At 33.1% G+C, this 20,767-nt stretch overlaps 3 protein-coding genes across 3 annotated transcripts; 1 reads left to right on the forward strand and 2 right to left on the reverse strand.

The window, feature by feature from the left end:
• Positions 1-8,405: 8,405 nt before the first annotated feature.
• On the reverse strand, positions 8,406-10,298 carry Bm9109 (Uncharacterized protein; the record flags this gene model as incomplete). The annotated part of the gene is made up of 6 exons (XM_043079531.1): positions 8,406-8,617; positions 8,791-8,906; positions 9,273-9,383; positions 9,631-9,857; positions 9,976-10,111; positions 10,183-10,298. 6 exons carry the CDS (start codon positions 10,296-10,298, stop codon positions 8,406-8,408), a joined length of 918 nt encoding a protein of 305 aa, XP_042935465.1.
• Positions 10,299-11,137: 839 nt separating this feature from the next.
• Bm18154 (Uncharacterized protein) lies at positions 11,138-12,515 on the reverse strand (the record flags this gene model as incomplete). Its single annotated transcript, XM_043079532.1, has 3 exons — positions 11,138-11,164; positions 11,883-12,036; positions 12,331-12,515. 3 exons carry the CDS (start codon positions 12,513-12,515, stop codon positions 11,138-11,140), a joined length of 366 nt encoding a protein of 121 aa, XP_042935466.1.
• Positions 12,516-16,822: 4,307 nt separating this feature from the next.
• Positions 16,823-20,765, forward strand: Bma-mlt-10 (uncharacterized protein; the record flags this gene model as incomplete). The annotated part of the gene is made up of 8 exons (XM_043079533.1): positions 16,823-16,998; positions 17,228-17,415; positions 17,556-17,877; positions 18,078-18,174; positions 18,255-18,488; positions 18,921-19,100; positions 19,476-19,637; positions 19,989-20,765. The coding sequence occupies 8 exons, from the start codon at positions 16,823-16,825 to the stop codon at positions 20,763-20,765; spliced, it is 2,136 nt and encodes a 711-aa protein (XP_042935467.1).
• Between the last annotated feature and the right edge of the window lie 2 nt (positions 20,766-20,767).

Raw genomic sequence — 20,767 nt, forward strand, 5'->3', positions numbered from 1 at the left:
AATTAAACTTTGATATGCAGTAAAACCAGCTGTTACGTAATTATACTTACGTTAAAACTGTCACACAACGTCACACAATCTTAATCTTGATTAAATATATAATATTAATGGTAATAAAGAAAAAAGAAATGTTAGATTGAACTGATTTTGTCTAAAATTTTTCCAATTAATTAATAGTAGTGGTAATAACAATAATAATAATAGTGACAACAAATGAAAATTTTGGGATATTAATTTCATTTTGAAAATATTGCTAGGATGAAGATCCAATAACTGAGTAATAAGCAATGGCTTAAAAGAAAAGCAAAAAAGAGAAAAGATCTCAAAGACTTAAATGATCATTTAAAAAATATCTGGAGAAAGAGGTACGGATAAAAGAGGGAGAAAGCGGGAAGAGAAAATGAAGTTCAAGGTTTAATGTATTGAAGATAGGAAGGGAAATATGAAAATGATAGAATGTCTATGCATAAATGCAAAAAGACTCGTATTCCTATCTCTTTCCTTTTTTTTCGCAAACATAGAAATATCATTACAACTATCAAATTACAACTATCCATTCTGTCATTTGTCCCAAAGATATCAATTATTAGTCGTTACTGTCACCCAAATTGCCAATAAGATAATCATTGATTATTCTACAAAAAATTCTTGTAATTTCACTCTTTGAAATTATCTCAATTGCTTACTTTATCGCATGAAATTCAAGCACTATAAACAAAAAAAAAAAAAAATGAATAATTAATTGCACGAATAAAGACGGAGTTAAAAAATTAAAGTTTTTGGATGGAAATTGTGAATATTAAACACATATGCATGTGATTCACTATTTGAAGAGGTGCAGTGCAAAGGTCATATCACATTACTGATACTACAATTTTAATAGATACTAAGGTGACGAACCGCTATTTTGGTCTCATCGAGGCCTAGAAAAACCTAATAATATTATTCGGACGCGTTGATCTGACCGAAGTCGAATTCAATGGAAAATTCAGTGTTATTTACGGAAGGAACTCTTCGTATCAAATAACATTGAAAATGAGAAAAAAGATAGAAAAAATTCAATTTCGTGCGAAGGAAAATTTTGGTTCACACAATTTGTACGTTATAATACATACATAATCAAATGAAAGAGTCAAATTACAGTCAAATTTTCTAAAAAATCGTGCAAAAAAACTTTTGTTAAATGCTCAGAGAAAAAGAAAAAGGAAAAAATGCATTGCAAATAAACTTTTGAAAATCACTGCAATAAAGGAAAAAGATGAAATAAAGGATGCAGTATTAGTGAGTTGAAATGCATAATAATTAGGTGTGTGGGAAGAATAAACAATGAGTGCTTATTCTTTTTATCTTTGAATATTAATCTAATCAGTAGTGATATGAATGAGGATGTGACACAGTCGTATGGGCCACTAGCAAAGATAAAACATGAAATTAGTGTCGGAATTCTTAAAGAAACGATTAAAATCTCATTTAATTTGAGTAAGAAAAACTCCGATTCTCAAGTTTATTTACCTCTGTGATGCTATACATTTTTCTATTTTAGGTTATCCTTTTCAAAGGGCTTTGTTACGCAGCTTAATATTATTTTATCCTAGCAAGAAAATATAATTCTTTTCCTTTTCTTCTCCTATAATTAACTAATATTGACTGATCGGAAGATCAAGGCGCTAAAACAGGAGAAAACAGTGGACACAATAAGAATAATATCTCTATTTTACTTTAATGTAATTTAATTTATATTTAAATACCTCATATGTCGTTCTGCTTCTATTTTTTATAAAGCCTAATTATAATAATTAGCCAAGAGATCGTAGAGGACAGGTAAAACTAGCTCACAGCCATGCCTATGTGATGGAAATTTGACACATGAAGAATTGTTGGAGCAAAGAGAGGAAAGAGAAAACGATTAAAATATATATCCTAAATAAATTTTGTATTCTTCTATGTGAGCTAATCTTCTATTTAACCTGCAAGAGATCACTGTGTTCTTCTGCCAGGACAATAGTAAAAAATTATGAAAGTAATAAATATTATGAAAAAAAAAAGATAATAAATTATGAAAGAAATCAAAACGGACAATTTAAGTATGGAAAAAGTGTTTGATGCTTTACATTTCAAATTAAATAAATTGGAAAATGAATGATTTTTTCCTGAAATTTAAATTAAACAATTTCAACACTAATTTTGTCTCTTATCTTTACTAATATAAGTATATTTTTTGGTCAGAACTAAGGATTATAAGCTTGAAATTTGACAAACTAATGAATGAAAAGAGGAGAAAAAGAGCTGAATAAGGTGTAAAAAGTGATAATCAATTTATCTTTCTATCGTACAAATTGAACAAAACGACGAAAGATGGAGACGATAGCCCTCCTGCAGATATGAGCCATATTGCCTCATGAATCCATCGATTCCGTAGACACTTCGTCTATATTGGTGGATAAGAGACATGTCATCATCATCCAGGAAAACATTATTATTAACGATTTATAAAACAAATGGTGATGATGATGATGATGATGACAGTGATGACAGTGAAGAATAATATTTGAAGACAATTGACAGACTAATGGCGATAATAGCAATTTCCATTTCAATTTCTTTTCCATAAAAGAAACGAAAGACATCTGCTGTATTGTCTTCATCAAATTGCTTCTTTTCCTTTCCTCCTTTAAAACATTTTTCAAATATAAGACACAAATTGAAATAGTTCAATAGTTCCAATGCATACATTTATCACATTATTTATCTCATCACAGCTTTCCCTCTCTCTCTCCCTCTCTCTTCCTAATTATACTACTAAGATAAAGAAGCTACATTAATTTACCTAACATAGTAAGTATTTGCAACATTTTAGGCTCAAAGCGATGATAAAATGGATGAACAGATCAACAATGGCAAAACCTTTTGTTTACTTTTCTATTTAATTCATGTAAAAACACTTCGATATTTTAAAGTGCCTCCTTATAAAGTTCCATCCATTCACAAAGCATCCATTCACACACCCAAATAATAATAGATTAGTAAACTAATTCCACATTCTCCCCTATTATTTTAAAAATAGATATTCTCCACCGAAATAGGTTGCTTATTCCAGCTATTGTCACTCTATCAATGACATTTTCTTTGCTAACATATAGTAATTTGTTTGAATTTGTAGCCAATTCTTTATGCCTATAAAATCACAATGATAATTATCATTGCAACAAATTAGATCTTATGAAAGACTAAAGACAGAAAAAGGATTGCTAGGAAAGCAAAGGCATATTTTGAATTCATCGGATGAATAGCAAAAAGAAGTAATGCCTTAAAAAGAGCCAAACACACAATTTAAGGGTTATAATAATGGCCAAAAAAGAACTGAGAGCGAAAGCTAAAGCCCAAGATAAATTGTCATATGTGGAAACAACACCACTGATACTTACTACCACATTTCATCCTTTTCACTTAAAAGAAAAAACATATATATTCCTCAATCAATAGTTCCCATTCATTATTGTGCAGTAGAAATGCAAAATAATGTGCAAATTTCGATTTTTATTGTTTCAAAAAAAAGAAATCAAAACTTAACATTTATTAAGCATCTGGAAGAAACTCAAACTCATACTCATTGCTCATTAACCAGTTTTACTGATTTTCCATCTTTTAATTTCTTTATTCTTATTCGCATAAAGCACAGTATTGAAATATTGCTCGAAGAATTGAATTCTAGAATGATCAGATCATATCTGATCGATGCTGTTCAGCAATACTTTATAAATATTAATAATTTGATTGAATACATAAAATGAATTGTCTTTAATTAATCTGATCAAAAATGATATTTCCACTACTAAAAAAAGACAAATATAAAAGGCAAAAAAAGAATGGAACTGAAGTTGAAATCTACGCTTACTGGCCAAGTGGAGACTGATTGTAATTGATGAAGGAGGCTTTGAAGAAATAAGATTCGATTTTTTAAATTAGACTAAATATTCTTTCATCAACAAGCAGCATTTAAAAAAAAAAAGCAATTTGAAAATTTAAACTGTATGATCTAATTCACTTCATTTCATTTCGAGTGGCATAATCAATTGCTAATTTGATTAAGCTCAGTTTATTTTAATTTAATCGATCTGGACAGAATGAAATTAGAATCATTTATTTCATTTTACATTAAATGGAACAACTAACAAGCAAAGTATACTTGCACTTTTCAACAATGGATGCTAAATAAAAAATACACTTAACAGAAATATTATTCCTCTTCAAATTAACTTAATAAGAAAAGAATAAAAAAAAAAAAAAAAAAAAAAAAACACTATCATCATCAGTGCTCCAAAATGAGAAGGAAATGGAGCTGAAAGAAGTATGCAAAGTTAACTTCAATGCCTTTAAAATTCGACTCGTATTTTGCTTGAATTGAAGAGGAAGGAATCCTTCGACTAAGCACTCCATATTCAATCATCATTTTACATCAGAAGCAGTCATATTCTTGTGGAATGTCTTCTCGTAAAATTTGAAAGTGCCTTGTTTAGTGAGATGCAAACTGGTGACAAATCGAAAATATGATACGGAACGAATAAATTATCATTTCTGTTTTGTTGCTATGGTGAATTTATTTTTTATCCACTTTATCATTCCACAATTATTCATCCTTTAACGTTGAGAAAAAGACGCGCACTTCTCTGGTGACGTCCAATGAGCCATAAATTTCATTGGCCATAACTTTTACATTTGGATGCAAAAAAAACGAATTGGCAATAGTCTAACTACGCCAATTTCTTTTCCTTTCTTTTTAAAAAAAAAAAAAAAAAAAAAAAAAAAACAGAACCTAAGCTAATATCATTAATCTTACAAGAATGTTGTAAATATAATCGATAGATCATAGACTAATTAATGGCTCAGTGAATTAAACATACAGCATTAGTAATAGTTTCAGCAAAAATTGCAACTGCAATAATTAGATCGAACATTCTCGATAAATTTCTCGAACAGTTCCATAAACATATGCATTTGAGTCAATGTCATAGCGCAGCATAAGGCATATCTCGTTGGGCGCTTATGTGCGGCCTTCTTCAATTAGAAATACAACAGCGCATGTTGCATAAGTAATGTCATCTGAGCCACCCACTTGAGCTTGGCGGATAACAGAAGTGAAAATGTGAGCGCTTGAAATAGAATATTTGGAGAAGGATAAATGAGTCGGAAAAATGAGAGAAGAGGAATAGAAGTAGGATACCTCGATGGTTTAAATTGTTTTGCAAGGTTGAAATATGTAAAATAGAAGAAAATCACAAAGATATAAATAAACAAGGACAGTTGAATGAGAAGGAATGAAAAAGCAGTCCTTTTGAGAATAATGGGAAAGAAGTAGGAGTGGAAGAGGTTTAATTGAGAAGCTCTTATTTTGAGCTATCGAAACGAACACAGACCACCACCAGAAAAGCAGTAGTGAAAATGATAGCGCCACTACTGCTACTCTTCTACCGCCATGCAATTTTATCTTCCTCATCAGTAATTGAGCAAACAGTTTCAGCTAAAGATAAAAGTAGCAAGCAGTGCAGCAATTGCTTTTCGGACATGGCAATAATATTGAAATCAGCTTGCTTATATAATAATATGATTAGCAATAATAATAATAATAATAACGATAATGATAATAATATAACCTGAACTCGATGACATTATAGAACGAACGGCAGAAGTGGAATAGTGCTGAGTGATTGTGATACGATGTTTGGAGCGTAGATAGACGGATAATAAATTTTGAAAAGTATTCTGCGATAATGAAATAAATTCTTTTCCTTTTGATCATTTTAATTATGAAATGAATGTGATTGCCACAAATAATTTAGCACATTGAAAGAAGCGCCCTTTCAGCTGTCACATAAAAATGACTGTCAAATTGAAATGTACGAGATTTCATGTGAACATCAGAGAGAGAGAGAGAGAGACTAAAATGACAGAGCAGCAAGGATGCACTGCACGAATGTGATGTATCGTACGCCCTGCATCTGCAAATTATTGGTGTTAGCAATTAACCGAGGCGGTAAGGGATGGGAGGGAATATGCGCAATAGGACACTTATGGTCAATTGAAGAAGAAAGTGAAGAGTGGAGAAGGAGATCTGAATAAATTATCAATGATCGTCTTGGTTAATTCACTGATTCACTCTTCAGGTCCGTTAGTAACTCACTCTGTTACAGAGTAAGGAGTAAGGGAAGCGATAGATTCAAGTTGATCCTTCCGCTGAGTTAATTCGGGTTGTGAGGGTGCCCGTGGGAGAGTAGAATCAACTTAGACTTTAGGTAAATGTTCCAAAGTGAAAATTTTATATAATTTGTCAGAAAAAAGAAGGAAGAAGGATAGTTGGTGATATGACTGCAATCAGTAAAGCAACGAGAAGGAACTTTTCGGCTCGGTCTTTTTCGTCTCCCAGTGATTGGACCAAGAGAGATCTAACATTCTTAATGTAATAAATAATAAATATTCATTACATTATAACGCCCTGCCATACCTTTCTTCCCTGAGCATACAAATGGATTATCAATTGTGAAAGAAGGGAGGAACCGATTATCTGAATAAAATCGTAAAGCTCTCTTTAATTAGTCATATCATAACATATCATCTCTTATTAAAATTCCTATTAAATGCTTATTATTGTAGATGAATGAATGAATATCGAAAAATACGCAAATATTATTCGAAAATTTTTTATAAAGAAAATATTAGATGGGAAAAAATGGAAAATATTCTGTCTTATCCGTTTGAGCCGCGGTAAATTTTAATTAAATGTACGCAAAATACTCCGTTTTTCTTATTTCTCCTTACCTCATTGACCTCCTCCTCATATATCTCGACGAGACTCATAAGTTAGTAAACAAATAAATTCAAAAAGAAATAATTCACTAGAAATGAAATTGTACATTGTTAGTGATACTACAATCGACCGACCGCACATCGTTTCCTTTGCAGACTTCACTTCTTCCTGTTATCGTTTTATAAGAAATAATTGAGACGACAAAATGGAAGAATTAAAAAGATATTATAGATGCGTGGAATAATTTGATTCACAAAGAATCTATGAAATTTACTCACACAGAATTAGCGAAAAGTTACTCGGTGATATGATGCAAAATGTATCAAATTTATGCTCCTGCCAACTGATCACGGGCATATGACAGGTGTTGATTAATTGTTATGAAGTGCCGAACAATAAAATGTTATCGTCTTGAAATATTCTATATTAATTCGAACTTGCTAAAAAGCCAATTAAAAAGTGTAAAAATTTAAAGCATAAAATTTATTGCAATGTAGTATATCATAGTTGAAAAATGTGATCATTTATGCAAGAAGAGAAATCGACAAAATTCCCTAATATCCTGAATCATTTTTACCTTTTCACTGTATTGCCGCTGATCTAGAAAAATTGATCTCGTTGACGGGTCACAGAAAATGAATCATTTTCACATCCTATTTACTTACTGCAAATGAAGCAAGCAGCGAGAGCATTTTTTTTTTTTTTTGCTTTCACCGCATTTAAGACAGTTTTCTCGAATAATAATCTGATAGGTCATTTCTTGTTGAAATGTTGCACACATTATGAAATGAATCAAAAAATGCCCTGTTCTGGTCATTGTGCTGGTAATATTGTCAAGACCAATTAAATAATGATGACAAGCCACTTTCTTCATTTCCATCTAAAAGTGACCCCTCATGATGAGAAATCTATAATATGGCAATGAAATCATCGTAAAGGATTACCCTGTTTAGCCTTGCGGAAAGAAACCGGTAAGGAAGGGCGGTGTTGCAATGTGCTGATTAATAAAAGTATGTGTATCATTTAATTTTATGATAAATTCGACATTTAATTTCTATAAATTTCTGAAAAGTCCTGGATCTATACGATTGGCTTACCTACAATTACAATTCACCTTGTTATCTTTAAGTGAATATTTCGCTACAGAATTTTTCATTTTATCTCATTTCTAAAATTGCAAAACGTTAATGTCATTTGCAATGGTTTAATTATTTACTTCTGAAATTATTCTCTGAAAGAACTCGAAAGGCGTTTTGCATGAATAAGAATTAATTCATGTGATCGGTATCAAAGCTTTCAAGTGAAAAATTAATGGATGAGTTCTTATCTAATTTTCAATGCAAATTTCGCAGCATTGAAAAAAATGTCGTGACCTCGCCTAAGTGTTGGTTAAGCAGCATGCTGAATCATACAAGATACTCGAAAACTAGTTTCCGGAACTTCCTAACATAACCTTTATTGGAGATATACCAATAAACACGTAACAGTACAAATTTATATTAAAGATCAAAAATATGGAGCAGTTCCTTTCAAACAGGAAAATGACTGATTTATTCATTCACCAAAACCAACAATTACAGCTGGTTGGACATGTTGTTTCCGTTCACTGAATAGGTGTTTGAAACACTGAACTGCGGCGTACCGGAAATCTCTTTGACGATATAAAAATAACACGACCAAGTTGAAGGAATTCAATAGGCGCAAATATACACAGCACATCACAATGATTTGCGATGTTATAGAAGAATCCATCACGTAAATACATTCCACCGTTGACGGCACAACGACAAGAACTGCAAGCTAATGGAATATTACCTGTAAAACTCACTATTTAATATTTAAGCAGTCCGACCGAGCCTATCCCAAGGCTATTTGGTCACTTTGGTACTGAATTCATAAATCAAACTTATGTTTTAGAGTGCAACGGAGCATCACCGTTTCGAAAGAATTTAGCTTTCTGACCACAAAATCTGGGAGGAAGAACATACAAAATGTAAAACAGCAAGAGATCAATGCTGTTTGAGTGTATCGCTTTTGATTTTTCAGGAAATGTGATAAGTCGCGGTTATGCGAGTGACTTGAAAGGAACTGTGCGCCGAACTTCCTGAAAGGATATGATAATGATATGATTAAAGTTTCATTCATATTTTGGGTTTGACTTTGTTAATGAATTGTCACCTGCCGTAAATGACGTAAAAAAGTGATAATTAAACAAAAAGAGTATATTAGTTCTTTTTTTCTATCGCTATGTGCTCGTTTATGATAATTTTATTTTCATAATCTTATTAAAAAATTTTATTTTTTTTTGGCAAATGACATATTGCTTTCAATTTTCCATATTGTCTGACAATAAGCAGTTACGTATATTACATTCCTGTTTTAGGATATTGATGGCATTTTTAAAATTAGAATGATTCTGATAAATGTTATCTTTGATTAGATGATTAGTAATAAATATTTAAAAGCATACTTTCTCAGCACGACAACTACGACGACCATAAAAATAACACTCAGCAATGAAGCAACAGAGGTCAGTACTAGCAGTGCCTCATAAAAATGAGTTAAATATACCTCTTGCACTCTGCAAGAAATATTGCATACATTTTGAAATTAAAAAATTGTTATCTATTTTGAAAACTGTCTACTTATAGTGTCCACAAAAGGTAGATTTTTTCCTTAGAATTTATTATTGTAGTTGTAATAATGTTTTAAAATATTAATTAGCAAAAGGTCTTGAAAATTGCCTGATTACGGTGCTTGTGATTGAAATTTTTTCCTTGGAATTTATTACTCGTAGTGTTCAAAGTAATTTACTTATTATTACTTACACACAAAACTTAGATATAAGCCGAATTGGTTCAATTAAACTTGCAATGACAGCAGCAGTTACCACAGTGATGGTAATCACATATTGTGCGGTAATTAACGAATAACTTATTCGTGTGCTGTGAGCATAGTAATATATTGGGAATGCCACAACACAAAACCTTTCCAAGCTGTTCGTTAACAAACTTAATCCGTTCAGAAAATGTGATGTGAAAAAAAGTACGGATATCTGAAAATTCTTAACATTTACTTTCTTTTATTCTTCGTAACTTATTGTTGTAACTGTAAAAATTTCATAGAAGGACGTAATTTCCGGAATTCCTTTAAAAAGAAAAAAAAAAACAAACGCTCAGCACACATTCATGATGACTAATGAGTTTTTCATCAGCGGAATAGATTAATCGTTTCATCCCTAGTAATATCACGCTAATTCCGGTAAATCCATTATTCAAGAACACAACAGCGATAACCACATAAGTTTTCCTGAAATACTCGAAATAATGCTTCCATCTGTTGTTATGCAATCCAGGTGTGATTGAGATAAATCGGTTGACCTGAGTGCTTTACGAATTATCACAAGCAGAAAGGCCGGAATGTTGATCAGTATAAGCATTGTACCGACAACGAAATAGCCATATGTGCGTAGAATATAGGTGATATTTGGTAGCATTTACTCTTCTTTTAATCTTCACTCTTCACAACGGTGTGACACTTTCACTTTGTCTGCAACAGATCAATTGAAGTGGAAAAGTTTGGTAAAATTGGTAACCTTAGATTAAATGGGGTTACATCAACAGAAACATTCACTGTTTCACTCTTTCGATGACACTGCAAAATATTAGGACTAAAAACGATAGTTAGGGAAGGTCGCTATTGTCTGACACTGCTCAAAAGTATGTAACATTTGGCTTGCAATAAATGAGAAATTTGAAATTACTTTCGCATATGATGAAATGAAACTCAGAATAAATTCTTACATGCAATTTCACTTTAAACTGAACCTTTCGTGTTCGTTTTGCACTTTCAAAATTCAAAAAGAGTACCAAGAACCTTTCAATTGTTGTTCGCTTTCCATCACTTCAGTTGTAACGAATTTTGATGTAAAATTTTATTTTTTCGTCTAATAAATTATTCAGTAGCACTATTTCAGTAGTAGTCACCCAATATTCAATGCCAAATTGTATTAATCATCGAAATCTCAAATTAGTTACTGCCGTGAATTCCTAAACCAATTTTTCAGTAAATTATTGAGGTAACATTCGGATTGATGAAGAATTTCTAATTATTATTTATTCACAGGCAACAAATCGTCTATCAAATCTCAAATAACTGCCATGCTGCAATGATGTCAATCAGTCTCTCTTACAATTTCAAATAAGTGAAATTTGATCACGAAATTTCTTACAGAATGATACTATCGGACTGTTTTCACCTCTCAAATATGTGACACTTAGTCTCGCAGATAATGTCATAACAGTTAACAGCTGGATGACTCCTGAGTTCTTTGTTTTATTCGCTCTCTTTTCTTGCAGTTCTCTGAAAGCAAATATCATGTCTGTCTGTGGTACTACTTTTATTAACTTTGAAAAACATTGGCTTCGAAGTAGAAGTGCTTCTGTCCATTTTTGCAAGAATTTTTACTAGCTCGAAAAAAAACCGAATTATAATAGAAATAAAATTATATTAAATCCACAGAACTAAGGATTGCATTGTTTGAGTTTGGACAAATGTTCTAATGTCACATAAGAGATCATTTATCTGATATTCATCTTTCTTGTAGCTGAGCTTATTTGCATTGTTTGTTAACAAAGAATAAGTGTTGATTAAATTGTTTACAATTACTAGCTCCTTACTGTTACAGTTGACTCTTTTTGTTGTTTGTCGGTTCCCTATAAACTGTAAATTATATTAAAATTTGACAGGGTTAACAGCACTTTGTTTAGCTGACCTCTCCTCTACAGTATTGTAAATGACGCGTCTTGATGCTTACTATTTAAGGAATTACAAGCTTTATTGAGGCTAGGTTTTCTGCTTAGCAATGTGACATTCATGCTGTCCTACAACTACTTACTTCCTCAAACTTTCTAACACTGCTCAATAACTACGATCAACAATAATCTTTGTCTCTCAATAAAATAAAGATTGGTCGGTCAAACTTGTCCTTCCTTCCTGCAAAGTAACAACTATTCAACTCGAATCAGACCCTCTTTCAGGACACAGCTATAGAGAGCAAAGTGATACTTCAATAACATACCGCGAATGCATCCTCTGGGCACTGAGATGTAGTCGGTGGGGGCCAATGACCCAAAGGGTCCAGGGTGCACACCGGATTGTTTTTAGGCTGTCTATCTGCTGGAAGACTGTGTTTGTGATCTGAACAGAACCTTGGAAGGGAAGACCCACTGTCGCTGCAATTCCTAACACAGTGCTTGCGTAGTACTCCTTCCCACACTTCAAAGTTCTTTCTACTATGGCATTGAAGTCAGGATTATGATCTTATAGTTTGGCGGAACATTTTGGATGGAGGATGAAGGTCAATGTAGGATTTGGTTTTGTCGACAAGGTGGGTGACAGTTAGAATGTGTGTGCTGAAAAGGACAGCATGTTATTTATTTTGCAATTCAAGGCTTAGCCAGATAATGCGATTAGAATGACCTGTCGGCAAGTTTAAAGGAAATTGGGTTCCTAATCATGAGGTCAACTTATGAATGGGAACGTCCAGTTTATCTGACGAAAAGAAAATGTAGCTGGCACCATTTTCTTTTACGTTGCAGCGATGTATTTTCATTTCTTTGTCCGATTCGATCACGCTGAAGACGTCGGTTAACCACGCAGCCAACCAACCGGACTGTAGATCATACAAAAGATATAAAATAGCTAATTTCATACTGAATGCCCCTGAATCCGTCAAGAAGTATCGTTCTTATAGACATACGGCTTTTATAGGTTAACGAACCCTATTTGTAAAGATTTGAAATTAGAGTTAATGTATTCATTACACCTGTGAACTTAACTTTTTCTGACTCTTCAGTTTAGGCAAAGAAAATACATAGAAATGTTTAACACGGGACCTTATCTGAGGTATATATCATTTTTAGAATAGCTCGCAAAGGTATGCAAGACAAAGGTAGTCAGCGGATATTTATACATAACAGAATTAATGATATGAGGCGCAGTTCAAAGGTTATGCTACGACTTATTATTGATACTGCAAAGCTAGCAGAATATTAAGTTGACATTTGAAGTGACCATTATTTTGAAATCATCAAGGCATAGAAAAGTCTGAAATTGAATCAAAGTCAAAGATGCGATGATAATAATACAAAAATGAAATCGAAATAAAGGACAGTTGAATGAGAAGGAATGAAAAAGCAGTCCTTTTGAGAATAATGGGAAAGAAGTAGGAGTGGAAGAGGTTTAATTGAGAAGCTCTTATTTTGAGCTATCGAAACGAACACAGACCACCACCAGAAAAGCAGTAGTGAAAATGATAGCGCCACTACTGCTACTCTTCTACCGCCATGCAATTTTATCTTCCTCATCAGTAATTGAGCAAACAGTTTCAGCTAAAGATAAAAGTAGCAAGCAGTGCAGCAATTGCTTTTCGGACATGGCAATAATATTGAAATCAGCTTGCTTATATAATAATATGATTAGCAATAATAATAATAATAATAACGATAATGATAATAATATAACCTGAACTCGATGACATTATAGAACGAACGGCAGAAGTGGAATAGTGCTGAGTGATTGTGATACGATGTTTGGAGCGTAGATAGACGGATAATAAATTTTGAAAAGTATTCTGTGATAATGAAATAAATTCTTTTCCTTTTGATCATTTTAATTATGAAATGAATGTGATTGCCACAAATAATTTAGCACATTGAAAGAAGCGCTCTTTCAGCTGTCACATAAAAATGACTGTCAAATTGAAATGTACGAGATTTCATGTGAACATCAGAGAGAGAGAGAGAGAGAGAGAGAGAGAGAGAGAGAGACTAAAATGACAGAGCAGCAAGGATGCACTGCACGAATGTGATGTATCGTACGCCCTGCATCTGCAAATTATTGGTGTTAGCAATTAACCGAGGCGGTAAGGGATGGGAGGGAATATGCGCAATAGGACACTTATGGTCAATTGAAGAAGAAAGTGAAGAGTGGAGAAGGAGATCTGGATAAATTATCAATGATCGTCTTGGTTAATTCACTGATTCACTCTTCAGGTCCGTTAGTAACTCACTCTGTTACAGAGTAAGGAGTAAGGGAAGCGATAGATTCAAGTTGATCCTTCCGCTGAGTTAATTCGGGTTGTGAGGGTGCCCGTGGGAGAGTAGAATCAACTTAGACTTTAGGTAAATGTTCCAAAGTGAAAATTTTATATAATTTGTCAGAAAAAAGAAGGAAGAAGGATAGTTGGTGATATGACTGCAATCAGTAAAGCAACGAGAAGGAACTTTTCGGCTCGGTCTTTTTCGTCTCCCAGTGATTGGACCAAGAGAGATCTAACATTCTTAATGTAATAAATAATAAATATTCATTACATTATAACGCCCTGCCATACCTTTCTTCCCTGAGCATACAAATGGATTATCAATTGTGAAAGAAGGGAGGAACCGATTATCTGAATAAAATCGTAAAGCTCTCTTTAATTAGTCATATCATAACATATCATCTCTTATTAAAATTCCTATTAAATGCTTATTATTGTAGATGAATGAATGAATATCGAAAAATACGCAAATATTATTCGAAAATTTTTTATAAAGAAAATATTAGATGGGAAAAAATGGAAAATATTCTGTCTTATCCGTTTGAGCCGCGGTAAATTTTAATTAAATGTACGCAAAATACTCCGTTTTTCTTATTTCTCCTTACCTCATTGACCTCCTCCTCATATATCTCGACGAGACTCATAAGTTAGTAAACAAATAAATTCAAAAAGAAATAATTCACTAGAAATGAAATTGTACATTGTTAGTGATACTACAATCGACCGACCGCACATCGTTTCCTTTGCAGACTTCACTTCTTCCTGTTATCGTTTTATAAGAAATAATTGAGACGACAAAATGGAAGAATTAAAAAGATATTATAGATGCGTGGAATAATTTGATTCACAAAGAATCTATGAAATTTACTCACACAGAATTAGCGAAAAGTTACTCGGTGATATGATGCAAAATGTATCAAATTTATGCTCCTGCCAACTGATCACGGGCATATGACAGGTGTTGATTAATTGTTATGAAGTGCCGAACAATAAAATGTTATCGTCTTGAAATATTCTATATTAATTCGAACTTGCTAAAAAGCCAATTAAAAAGTGTAAAAATTTAAAGCATAAAATTTATTGCAATGTAGTATATCATAGTTGAAAAATGTGATCATTTATGCAAGAAGAGAAATCGACAAAATTCCCTAATATCCTGAATCATTTTTACCTTTTCACTGTATTGCCGCTGATCTAGAAAAATTGATCTCGTTGACGGGTCACAGAAAATGAATCATTTTCACATCCTATTTACTTACTGCAAATGAAGCAAGCAGCGAGAGCATTTTTTTTTTTTTTGCTTTCACCGCATTTAAGACAGTTTTCTCGAATAATAATCTGATAGGTCATTTCTTGTTGAAATGTTGCACACATTATGAAATGAATCAAAAAATGCCCTGTTCTGGTCATTGTGCTGGTAATATTGTCAAGACCAATTAAATAATGATGACAAGCCACTTTCTTCATTTCCATCTAAAAGTGACCCCTCATGATGAGAAATCTATAATATGGCAATGAAATCATCGTAAAGGATTACCCTGTTTAGCCTTGCGGAAAGAAACCGGTAAGGAAGGGCGGTGTTGCAATGTGCTGATTAATAAAAGTATGTGTATCATTTAATTTTATGATAAATTCGACATTTAATTTCTATAAATTTCTGAAAAGTCCTGGATCTATACGATTGGCTTACCTACAATTACAATTCACCTTGTTATCTTTAAGTGAATATTTCGCTACAGAATTTTTCATTTTATCTCATTTCTAAAATTGCAAAACGTTAATGTCATTTGCAATGGTTTAATTATTTACTTCTGAAATTATTCTCTGAAAAATTTTTCTTTATTCGTTTCAAATTTCTTTTTTTGACAAATCTCTCACTTCACACAAATTGGGTTTTGCTTTTCGAAAAGCACTTAAGCTTTATTCATTTAAGTTCATTTTTTTTTATTTTTCTCTTCATGATGTCGCACAGTAAGCACATCATCGGTTTCACCTCCGTATTTTCCACCTTCTTCAATATGCAAATTCAAAATTAATGGTAAGAATGGACTCATTTGAAGTTTGCAAACTGAATAAGGTGTGTAAAATTATTCCATTATTATTATATTGAGCTACTGATTCAACTTCTTCTTACCACATAATATTTATAATATTAATCTTTCGTATAATAAAGCATTTGTTCTGAATAAAACTTCAAAAAATGCAAATTGATTATGTTGTTTATGTTTTGAGTATTCAAAAATTATATCCAATAATACATACCTTTCATGCAATAATGATGGTCAATCAATCAGGAAGGGCAGCTAATTTATTCAGCACAAATAATCATCGTTTGACACTGATGGAGCCAATTTCACTGAACTGTTTCTACTCGAACTTCTATTAAATTCAAGGTTCCATTTTTTTCCTTACCTGTAGTGCAGATTGCAGGTAATATAAGCAATTGTTTTGTACCTCATTTTCCACTTCATTTTACATTATTTCCCTTCCCACTTTCAAGCAATCACTCACTTTTCTTCCTCATCCTTACATACACATCCATTTTCGCAGCGTGAAAAATCGCTCAAAGTATTAAATTTTAATTTAAACAAAAAATTTGGTTTATATTAGCTAATCGTACAAATAATTATTTGATTAATGAATAATATACGCATAATTTTTCATTCTGATAATGCCTTGAACATTTTCAATTATTTCACTTCAATTACTGTTACTGTTATTGTAACAATTCTTCTGTCATTGATATTTTCAATCATTGAGCAATGATAGTTTTCTAAATGAACGTTATAAAAGAAAGATTGAAGTAATCCAGGTGTCACTCTCCACTTACTTCGTACTCAACTTGTCACCAACACACAGGGAGGAGTATCCCGATGTACCACACCATCATTCTTCTCCTGGTGCTGCTTCATAAATCGATGTCACCAAGGATTGACCTCGAAGAAGAAGAAGAAACAAGCCGTTTGCTCAGAAAACACTTCTATGATGGCAACAAAATTGTACTACCACTTTCCAAAAGTGCCACTCTTCAGTTGTTAAATCATTGGGTTCAGCAAGCAGCTAGTGGCTTTATGGCAGCTTTTGCCAGCAAAAGGTTAATTTGAATTACAACTTTCCGTGTTTTAATTTATCACTTCAGTACTTTCTTGGAAACTTGGTGCTGATCAGGTTATGTTTGTTGATAATTTATAACTGTCGATGACATTTGCAACTGGGAATAGGAGATGATCCTGCAAACATTCACAGTAAATCTGTACTGTCAGTAGTTCTGACTTGAAGGATGTCAAACTTTTTAACAGTTCACAAATCATTGCAAATTCTAGGATGAAAAGATTTAACACTCGAAATGGCGAACAATTTCATTATTGTTCTCAGGAAGCAAATTCGATTACTAAGCATGCAAAATGTGTTGTGGATCTATTGATGCTGGAAAAAACGCAAAGTTTTCCATTTTTTAACTTTGCACAAAGTCTTGAAGGCTTTTTGAGAATTAGTAGGGCGGATGGTCAAAGTTCATCGGCATATTTTAGAATTATGGCACCTTAGAAATTCTTTTATAGACTGAAGTTTGGAGCTCTGCAAAACAATAGTTCAATTCAGTTGAGGTGACAGTGGTGCTTTTGATATCGAATTTTTTGTCTTTCGTTTCAGCCAAAATCCGTAAATCTGGAAATGCAAAACGGAAGTACGAAATGCTAAAATACCTTCCGACCTGGAAAATTACACTGCGCAAACCAGATGCCAGAATTGACCGGAATCGGAAATATATGCCGAAGTCCGATTACTGGATAGGCAAATTCCGCATATTTCGACATAAACGAGCTGCAGAAACAGCGAAATGGAAAATAAAAAGAGTTAACAAAGATTCATATCGATTGCTAACTGATAAAGATACAAAGACACCTTTTGGAATGATTATAAATGGGTTGAAAAAAACTCTTCAGAAATTGAAGCGCCAAGAAACTTCTAAACCGTAAGCCTGCAAATTTCCTGCAAACCTCAGATAACTCTTTCATTTTTGAATCCTCAAACTATTATTGAATGTTGGAATATATCGCAAAATCTATACGAAATTACTTGCCCTAATCAAATATATCTGCACAGTATCTGAAGTCTCTCTCGAAATGATCTAGGTGATATCTGGTAAACTTCTCACCAATCAGAATGTTTCAGATGGTCGGCAACATTAGCTGACATACGACATTTAGTTAAGCAAATGAAGGAACGAGAGGAATTATTGAAGATGTTTGGGATTAAAGCCCAAAATAATGTTCGTTTTTCAAATTTTCTTCATACACAATTGTTGTAAAGAAAATGCAATAATCCCAAAGAATCCTTTCACCCTTTCAGGGTATCAATTTAAGTAACTTTAAAAAAGTATTGATTGATCCGAGAAAGGTAAAGATATCACGAGACAATCGAATGCAGTTAGCTGCATCACTTTCAAAACTGCTTCGTGACGCTACGACACTGCTTGCAGTCACAATGTCAAATCAAAGCATTTCAAATTTGCATAATAAAACAATCCGAATAGCATCACCCAGATTTTTTTCAATTTTGCCAGATGACGACACACAAAATACTGTACGTTCTTCATTGCCTATTACACTTCTTTCCACTTTTTTTTGAAAATGTCTATCATTCCTAAATGCAAATTCAAAGTTAAATTTAGTTTTATATTTTCAAGTTTTTGCGAGTTAATTTTTCATACTCACCGATTGATCCATTCATTACATGTTTACTTGGACTATATATTGACTAGAAAGTTGAGAATTCTGACCCAAGCAGATAATCTTCGTCCCGAAGAAGATTTAATTCCGCCTCATGTCAACCATCACCATCTGACCAGTGTGTGTGCCAATTTGAATTTCAATACTGCATTCGCAGAAATGGTTGCAGGAAGCTTTATTGTAAAGGCTATAATAAATTCTTTGCAAATTTTGATTTGAAATATACTTACAAGTCTAAAATATGAAAATGCTAGGGCACTTGAAACTTGTTCTACAATTATTTCAGATGAATTTACTTTCACCATCAATTTTAAGTCTGCATAATGATGGCGGAAGTATGGAGCGCAAACTGAGTATATCAGAATTGCTTGGTGCATTCAAATTGATAAATGAACAAGATCAAAATGCACTGCTCGAACTGATCTCCGAAGCTTCTGGACTTACTGAAGCTATACAACAAATTCATGTTTGTTTACATATTTCACATTTTTATCAAAATTCCTAACGTCCATCTGCAGATTGAAATTTCAGCTAAAAGCAAACGATATGAAAAGAGAAAAATACATTTCTGCATTACTTGTATAATATTTGATCAAATCTCATTCAAACATCTAGGTCAATTCAGTTAGATTGTGATGACTAACTCATAACTGGATGAATAAACCTACTAAATCCTTAACTGAAAACTTACAAAAGCACTCAATTTCGAACAATAACTTCCACCATGAAAATTCTAACAGGATGGAAATCTGAGCCTAATTAAATGAATTCAATCGAGACATAATTAACTAAAACTGATTGAAACACATTTAAATCTTACAAAAAAAAATCGAGATTTTAGAAAAAACTTGAAATGGAAAATAACAATATGCGCCACGGCAAAGGTATCGATGGACAACCCCTGTATTTCACGAAACAAAACGTCAGCGAGTTGTACGGCAAAATAGAAAGCGATAAAATCGATACATTTGAGAAACTCTACAAGACATTAAGCAAACCACAAGTTAATTTTTAATTTAAATAAGCAAAAATTGAGATTTCATTTAAACTAGGTAAGATAAATTCCATAAATTCTTGTGAAAATTTTCACTTTTTAAAATTAACTCATCCCATGTTGTTAAATTACACATTTGCATTCGCTCATTTATGGCATTCTCGAACTTTTATATTGCAATTCAATTTAAATAATATCAATTTCAGTTATTAAATAAAACATTGCAAGCTTCTTTCAGTTCTGTCTGAGTGCTTCTCGTTTCTAACGTCACTTAAATCCGTATTCATATTACGACGCCGCTCTAACGCTGCGACCTCAACAAAGTGAAACAGATTGTTTAATACGTGGAAAATGTTACAGATTGGAGAAATGAATGCTACTGGTTACGCAGTACTAAGCAAAAGACAGCTAAGACTCATTTATGGTCAGCGATCACCGTATTACCATCCAGTTGCGCTGAAGAGACTGTCGAAGTTGCTCGATCAAAATGACGGAATACAGAAATCGCTTGAAAGTGAACTGAAGAAATTAGCAAAATCTGAAAAATTTGGCTTACAAAAAGAAGAATTACACCGAAGACAAAAGCGCTTCGGTATTTCCCTTTCACCCTTCCTGCTGTCACCATTTATACTAGCATCGGGAGCTCTGTCACAGCCAGTCCTTCTTTCTCCAGTAATCTTGTCACCTATAGTCTTGAGTCCAGCGATTCTCGGACCCTTCATCCTAAGCCCTTGGATATTCAACCCAGTGATCTTATCACCTCGAATTCTTGCTCCTTTCATCCTCAGTCCTTTCATTTTCTCTCCTCTAGTGCTATCACCCGTTGCACTACATCCATTCATCCTTTCCCCCGGCATATTCAATCCGCTAATTCTATCACCGCTGTCTTTATCACCCTTTATACTTTCACCTCAGGTGGCAACGCCACTGATACTATCACCGATGATACTAAACCCGCTGATACTGAATCCAATGGCTTTGTCACCACTCGTTTTCAGTCCCTTCATTCTATCACCACTTGTGTATTCACCTCAATACCTGTTCGCTCTCGTCTTCAGCCCTTATCTGCTCTCGCCAATAATTGAAAGCAAATTGATCAATAGCACGGTTATTATGTCACCAAGTATTTTAAGTTAGCA

Source organism: Brugia malayi (genome assembly GCF_000002995.4).
Source record: "Brugia malayi strain FR3 genome assembly, contig: Bm_v4_Chr2_contig_001, whole genome shotgun sequence".
NCBI classification, from domain to species: domain Eukaryota; kingdom Metazoa; phylum Nematoda; class Chromadorea; order Rhabditida; family Onchocercidae; genus Brugia; species Brugia malayi.